This window comes from Natrix helvetica (assembly GCF_964273705.1).
Source record: "Natrix helvetica genome assembly, chromosome: W".
In the NCBI taxonomy this organism is placed as follows: domain Eukaryota; kingdom Metazoa; phylum Chordata; class Lepidosauria; order Squamata; family Natricidae; genus Natrix; species Natrix helvetica.
Genome location: NC_138555.1, coordinates 82,780,227 through 82,787,730, shown reverse-complemented (window position 1 = coordinate 82,787,730; position 7,504 = coordinate 82,780,227). Strand labels below are relative to the sequence as shown.

The following is a 7,504-nucleotide window of genomic DNA, read 5'->3' as shown; positions in this document are numbered from 1 at the left end:
TGACTCGTATTTTATGACGGTTGTAGCGTCCCGGGCTCCTGCTGACCAGCCAAATCTACCGGGAAGCCCGGTTCACTTAATAACCACGTAACGGACTTAACAAACTGCGGTGATTCACTTAACAACCGCAGCAAGAAAGGTTGTAAAATGAGACAAGAGGCGCTTAACACCCATCTTGCTTTACAACGTAAGATTTGGGGCTGGCAAAAGGAGATCGCGTGAAGCCTGCAACCGTCATAAATATGAGTCAGTTGCCAAGCATCTGAATTGTGATTTTGTGACCATGTCTTGAGTGCGAAAATGGTCCAAAATCCTTTTTTCAATGCCGTTGTATCTTTGAACGGTCATTAAACGAACGGTTTATTAAAGGGCTATCTGCCGTTGGAATTACAGGGAGTCCTCTACTTCACGACCACAACGGAGCCCCAAAAGGACGTTGCGAAGTGGGGAAAAAAATGGTGACGCGAACCGGTGCCGTTTTATGCACATCTTTTCTCGCCACATTTCTTAAGTTGTTAAACGAGTAACGTGGTTGTTAAGTGAATCGGGCTTCCCCGCTGACTTTGCTTGTCGGGAAGTTGCCCAAGGACGCCTGGCCTCTGCCCCCGTCGTAAAGGCGAGTCGGCGGTCGAGCATCCCGAACGCAAATCGCCTCTGACCCTGTGGATGCCGCGACGGCCGCGAGTGTGAAACACGGTCATAAGCCGCTTTTTCCCGTGCCGTCATAACCTCAAGGGCTCATTCAATGAACGGTCGTAAGTCGGAAACTCTCTGTAGCTAGAATTCGTTGAATGAATTCTTGGTGGTTTATGGATTCTTTGTTGGTCTTTTCCCAACTCTGCAGCTGAAGAGAGCACCTCCCGGGAATGTGGGGGCAAAGACCCCCTGCGAGACCACCCCCTCGACGAAAAGCAAATAGGAGCCGACGAGAAGGGAGTGATGGGGGGCACACCAAATTCCGAGAAGGATCGTCTGACGACACCAGCCGGTGTAAAGCAACAGGTATTTTTGAATTCAAGGGTCGGGAGGTTCGGGGGGAGATTGTGGGGTACGGGGTGGGGCATAAAGGACCACAATTAAGACTGGAACATCTGTCGCTAAGCAAGTCGGTTTTTAAGCCAGTCATGCCCAATTCTACTACAGGCACCATAATCCTCGCCGTACATCGGTGCATTTAACGGCCGTTCCAAATTCCAATTTCAATTTGATTCAGCATTCCAAATTTGCAGGTCAACATTCAGAACGCTTGGCCGCTGACTCCTATTTATGACGGTCGCGGTGTCCCGAGGGTGTGGGTCACGTGATCCCTTTTTGCGAACTTCCGACAAGCAAAGTTGTCACTGCGTTAATTGTTTGCTAGCCGAACCGATGAGTTACTGCGCAGGTCATAGGCCCTTATCAGCAATGATTTACTGTGCATGCTTCTTAACGCATTTCTAAATGCATCACACATTCCAGAGCCTTTTTTCTTTTCTCTCTTCTGTTCGTCTGCCAAGAAGGTGGGCGACAAACTGCTCTTGCCAAAATGTAACAATTAGATAGATTGGTTTATTTTCTTATTTTCATAGTAAAAGTTTGTTTTCATTAGAACTTGTTATTGGATCTTACTTTCGCTTCTTGAAGATATGCTGTTTGGAAAGCCGTCGGTCTAAGACCTCATTAGCTCAGGGTGAAATTTTCCCCTGACAAAAATCAACAAGGAAAGTCAGGTTGACTGAACAACTGGGTGACCATCTTAGCAACTGCGGTGATTGACTTAACAACTGTGGCGAGGTAGGTCGTAAAATGGAGCGAAACCCCCTCTCAGCAAATGTTGTTGCTTAACAACAGACATTTGGGGCTCAGTGGTGGTCGTAGGCCAAGGACTGCCCGTATTTTTTCGCCACGGTTGTTCAGTGAATCATCCTGGTCAGTGGCTCATGCAGTCGTTAAGCGAATCCAGCTTCCCTTATTGTCTTTGCCACCTGGGGAGGTCACAAATGGCAATCTCGTGATCCCCGGGTGCTACGATGGTCATAAATACAAGCTGCTTTACCAAACACCCACATTTTGAATGTGTGACCACAGGGGACGATGGTTGTAAGTGTGAGGAACAGGTCATGTTGCTTTTTTCAATGCTGTCATCACTTTGAGTGGTCACTAAATGAATGGTCTATGGCGGGCTGGGGAATTCTGGGAATTGAAGTCCTCACAAGTAGCCACGGTTAGGAGACCTTGCTCTGGAGGTCGAAAACTACTATTCCCCGCATTCCAAGCTGGCTGGGTTATGTGGGAATTGTAGTCCAGTAGTAACCGGAGGTTTTTCCTGCCAAATGGCTGAGAAATTTCTATTATTTTTTTCCCGTCTTTTCATATGTCCGTATCTTCCACTTTCACTTCTCAGCAATTCAGGGATCTCTCTTCCACGCCACGTCCTCCCAAGCCGATTGCCCTCCCCAGGGGGCGGAAGACCCCCAGCCAACCAGAGAGAAGTCGCAGCAACGAAGAAGGCAGCGGAGGCGTTCTAGAAGATTCCTGCACTTTTCCTCCCGTCGCTCAACCCCGGCGTAGACCTAAGGAGCAGGAAAACGAAGGTGAAGAGACAAAGTCTCGATTGATATGACTCAGATCCTGGATTAATAATAGCATTTTCTCTGTGGTACAGTTAGTCCTCGACATACGACCACAGTTGAGCCCGAAATTTCCACTGCTAAGCAGCACTGTTGTTAAGTGAGCCGTGTGCCACTTTTACAACCATTCTCACTGCAGTTGTTAAGCGAATCACTGCGTAGTTGTTAAGCGAATCACTGCGCTTGTTAGGTTAGTATCACGGTTGATAAGTAAATTGGGCTTCCGCCATTGATTTGGCTTGCCAGAAGTTTGCAAAAGACCCAGAGATACAGAATCCGTCATAAAGACAGGCCAATTGCCAAGCATTCATATTTTGTCCACGTGAACACAGGGACACTACAGTGGTTGAAAGTGTGAAGAATTGTCATAAGGACTTCTCCTCAGTGCTGCTCACTAGACAAAGCAATGGGTGGAAACTAATCAAGGAGAGAAGCAACTTAGAACTGAGGAGAAATTTCCTGACAGTGAGAACAATTAATCAGTGGAACAGAAGTTGCCTCCAGAAGTTGTGAATGCCCCAACACTGGAAGTCTTTAAGAAGATGTTGGATAGCTATTTGTCTGAAACGGTATAGGGTTTCCTGCCTAGGCAGGGGGTTGGACTAGAAGACCTCCAAGGTCCCTTCCAACTCTACTATTGTATTGTATTGTAAATTGTTGTAAGTCGAGGATACCGGTATAGGAGAAAAAGAGATGGAGAGATACAATACTGGCAGTCCTCAACTTACGACTACAATTGAGCCCCAAATTTCTGTTGTGTTGTGACCCACTGGCATCCGGCAGAGCTGGCAACAGAGTCGGACAGTGAGGAGATTGGGGAGGAACATGGGCCAGTCCTGGGGGTGAGGAAAGCTCAGACGAGGGCTCTCTGTCGGAGGCAGAGAGGGCATTAGACCGCAGTGAGGCAGAAGAACAGCTGGAGCCTGTTCCCAGTGTGCGCATGCGCAGAGTTGCCAGAAGACAAGAACAACTAAGAAAGCAGGATCGACTTCAGAGTAAAGCAGTGGTGAGTTGAGACTGGTACGTACCGGTGCCTGCCCGGAGCACCGGGTACCGTTCCGGTACAGTGCTCCAGAGGGCCCACCTGCTCGCCGGCCATCCTTACCTGTATTTGAACTCTTCGGGGCTTCCGCGCACACGCACGGAGTGTACGGCGCCTGCGCGACGCTCCACCGAGCAGCTGGAGCATCGCGGAGGCGTTGCGGAGCGTCGCATACGATGAGTACCGGTTGCAACGGGATCCGGAACCCACCACTGGAGTAAAGCCACACCTTGGAGGTGATTGGCCCCTCCCATAAGAAACAAAAGAGGAACAAACGGGGAGTGGGCTTTTGCAGGAAACAATTCGTTCATTCCGTCCAGAGTTGGGTTTCTGCCCGTTCGCCCCGGATTGGGCGAACCGGTAGTGGCGGTGGTGAGATGCCTCTGCCCACCTGCCCAGACGCTTCTGTGCACGAGCGAACCTGTAGTAGGTTTCGTCGGGACCAAGACTTCGCTTTTTGCTTTCTAAGGAAGCCTGGGTCAGAACATGAAGCAAAACATTTGTTAAGTGAATTTTGCCCCATTTTACGACCTGTCTTGCCACACTCGTTTTAAGTGAATCACTGCAATTGATAAGTTAGTAACCCGGTTGTTAAGTGAATCTGGCTTCCCCCTGGATTTTGCTTGTGAGAAGGTCGCATAAGAGGATCACATGACTCCAGGACACTGCAACTGTCATAAATATGAGTCAGTTGCCGAGCATCTTAATTTTGATCACACGATCATGGGAATGCGGCAAAGATCATAACTGTGAAAACTGGTAGTAAGTCACATTTTTCAGGGCCATTGTAACTTTGTATGGTCACTAAACGAACTGTTATAAGTCGAGGACTACCTGTATTATTTATTAAACACTTACTTAAACCTTCCCAGCAGGAGGCAGCAAAGAGCAACCCAGGAAAAATTATGAATGCTCTGCTGCCCTCTAGTGGCCCCCAGAATTATTATTTTTTTTGCTTTTTGTAACATCCCAGAGAGAGTCACCTTAACCAACAAGTTCTCTCTGGGGCTCAGGACTCTCTGATGCTCCTCTTTCCATTCCAGGGGAACCCGAGGTGGGACGGAAGACGGCGCCTCTCAAACCAAAGAGAACACGGCGAGCACAGTCCTGCGACAAGCTGGAGTCTGATCGGGGACGGAACCCGGGATTTGGAGGTACGACAGGGCTGGCATTCCCACGCTCGTGGGATCCAGAAGGTATGCGGGGTGGGTGGTGGTGGGTGGGGGACCTTTAGAGCGAGGAGCAGCGAAGCTGTAGGGAAGGAGTGACGGAAAACTGGGGGTGGAGTCAAAACAGCCTTGAATCTCTACGTAGCCGCAAATGAACTAAGTCGAACGTCTTTCGATTTGCGTGGTTAGTTGGGAAGATTCCTGCGCATGGGCTTTCAGCAATGGAGCAGCTAAATTGAATCTTCGTATGTGACAAAAGGTTTTTGCAGGAAAAAAGAAACTGGGTTGAACTGGGATAGGCGGTACAGATTTGCTGGGGAAGGGAAAAGCCCTCGGTGCATGCTCTTGTTTGCACAGGCAGTCCTCGACTCACAACCATTCGTTTAGTGACCGTTTGATGTTACAACAGTGCCAGTGGTGGGTTCCGCTCCCTATCGCTACCGGTACGCTGCGCACAGGGCTGAACGCCCTAGTTGCGCACACGCACTGCACAGGCATTCGCCTGCCACCACCCCTGCGACACTCAGCTGCTCGGTGGAGGTCGCGCAAGTGCCGCATGTTGTGCGCGCGTGCGCAATTGGCCGGTCGCATTCTAAGCAGGCATGGAACGCTGGCAGGCCAAACAAGCCACCGTACCGGTACGTTGGCTGCTGCTCCCAGCTACTACCGGTACGGCCGTACCAAGCCGTACCGGCTGGAACCGACCACTGAACAGTGCTGGGGGGAAAAAGGGACTGATGACCTCTGTTCACACTTATGACGGTTGCAGCATCCCCAAGGTCACATGATCAAAATCCAGCTGCTTGGCCACTGGCCTGTATTTACAACAGTTGGTGTGCCCCGGCGGTTGGTCTGATCCCCTTTTGTGTCTTTCTGACAAAGACATTCGGTGGGGAAACCAGATTCGATTGATTAACCAAGTTGCTAACTGAACTGCGGGTGATTGACTTAACAACCGGGCTAAGAAAGGTCGTCCACGGAGCAAAGTTCACTTCGTGGTCTCACTTCGCGATAAGAAATGTGGAGCTCCGTTGTGGTCGCATGTCGAGGGCAGCCTGTGCGCCTGCTGTATGCATATTGCGAATCTTTGCGAATCTTTGCGAAATTTCGTAAAAACTTTGTGTAACTTATTCCTCGGGAAGTCGGAAAGACGAGGCACACCAGGGAAGCCGCCGGCTCACACGGGGGATCCCACAGCGATTGAAGAGGCGAGCTTTTGGTGTCGTGACCTTCCCCTCGAACCCCGGTTCTCCTCCCCCGGCTAACTCCATCTCTCTCTCCCTGTCTCCCCCACCTCAATTTCCCACCCAGGTGCCAGTGACTTCCCCCTGCCTGACCCACCTCCTCCTCCCCCTCTACTCGACCCGCCCGGCTGGAAATCTCGCCCCGCTCTTCCTCCTCCTCCTCCTTCTCATCTCTTTTCAGCAGACCGGCATGGGGGTAGGTATAGACGACCTTCGGGGAGACCCCCCCCCAGGGTTGGGAGGGGGGCATCGCTCCAATATTTCTCTCCTTTGATCGTCTTTTCTTTCCCGCAGGAAGTCCCCGAACTGGGGCAGAGTGACGGGGGGACCCCTTTCCTGGAGGGGATATCGAGACGAATCTCCGAAAACTTCCCACCGTCTGGCCGGAAGATCGAGGGGGAGGGGCAAACCATGGAGAGGGTCTCCTCCAAGCCGCCGCCCCCCCTCACCCCAAAAAAGAGGTTCCAAAAAGTTCCTAGTGGAATTCTTTCATTCGTTCCTTCCTTCCATTTGTGCCTCTTTCTTCTCTGACTTTTTGGTCAAAAGCCCACCCCTCTCATGCCTGGGGTGGGGTGGAGATTCTCGTCCCACCCCGCCCCACCCAGATTCGTTTTTAAGCAGGGTGGTGAGAAAATCAACAAAGCCACAAACTATCCTCCTTTTCCACCTGTCCCCGTAAGGGGGGGGAAGCCCCCCCTTCTCTTAGTCCGTCCCTTCCCCAAATCTCTTCCTTTCCTCTGGACCCCGATTTCCTTCCCCTCCCCATCCTGGTGGTCCTGGATTTCAAACCTGCCCCCCCCCATCCCTGCCTGCCCGCCATCCTTCTTCCGTCCGCCGTTTATTTTCAGCTTGTATAAAAGAAAAGAGAACCGTAATAAATTATATATGGACGTTTAAAAATATATATATTGAGTCTTGGGTTGTTTTCTCCTCGGAAAATTCGACCTTCCGCCTTCAAATTTCTGGGGCGATTCCCACTTGTCTCAGAGGTCGTGGAACGATACAGATAGGCCTCAACTTACGACCATTCCTTTAAGGGACTGTTCGAAGTTACAACAGCTCTGAAAAAAGTGATTTACGACCGTTTTTCGCACTTAACCAACGTCTTTTAACGACTCGATAATCCCTTGCGGGGTGAAGTCTGGGCAACTGAATGGAGCTAGCAGACCGTTTTACTGGCCGGATGCCTTTCCCTGTCGCCGATGCAGAGTTTTGTTCAGCAGATATATTTTCATTGTGCCTGGAGAGAGAAATATTTGCCTCTACCTAGGATCAAACTCACAGCCTCGATTGTGAGGTGAGAGCTCCCCCTCTAGGCCACTGCAACACTCTGTTTTTCGCACTTAATGACCCTTGTAAAATCCCTCTAGTCACATGATCAAAATCCAGCCAGCAACTGACTCATATTTATGACGGTGTCAGTATTCCTGGGTCACGGGA

At 50.4% G+C, this 7,504-nt stretch overlaps 1 protein-coding gene across 2 annotated transcripts; it reads left to right on the top strand.

Annotated features, from left to right (window-relative positions):
- Positions 1 to 299: 299 nt before the first annotated feature.
- Positions 300 to 6,939, top strand: LOC309400872 (capping protein, Arp2/3 and myosin-I linker protein 3-like). 2 transcript variants are annotated; one of them, XM_081969588.1, is made up of 5 exons: positions 300 to 1,002; positions 2,384 to 2,573; positions 4,695 to 4,805; positions 6,132 to 6,260; positions 6,359 to 6,939. In XM_081969588.1, exons 1-5 carry the CDS (start codon positions 940 to 942, stop codon positions 6,382 to 6,384), a joined length of 519 nt encoding a protein of 172 aa, XP_081825714.1. In that variant the 5' UTR covers positions 300 to 939; the 3' UTR covers positions 6,385 to 6,939. The 2 variants fall into 2 exon arrangements, with proteins under 2 accessions (XP_081825714.1, XP_081825713.1); XM_081969587.1 differs by having other exon boundaries at positions 304 to 1,002; positions 4,665 to 4,805.
- Positions 6,940 to 7,504: the final 565 nt, after the last annotated feature.

Bases quoted from the DNA above. Each gene is read 5' to 3' on its own strand.
- LOC309400872 (XM_081969587.1), top strand. From the start codon at position 940: ATGGGGGGCACACCAAATTCCGAGAAGGATCGTCTGACGACACCAGCC. The intron at 1,003-2,383 runs GTATTTTTGAAT...TTCACTTCTCAG, and splicing joins CAGCCGGTGTAAAGCAACAG to CAATTCAGGGATCTCTCTTC. The intron at 6,261-6,358 runs GTAGGTATAGAC...TCTTTCCCGCAG, and splicing joins TTCAGCAGACCGGCATGGGG to GAAGTCCCCGAACTGGGGCA.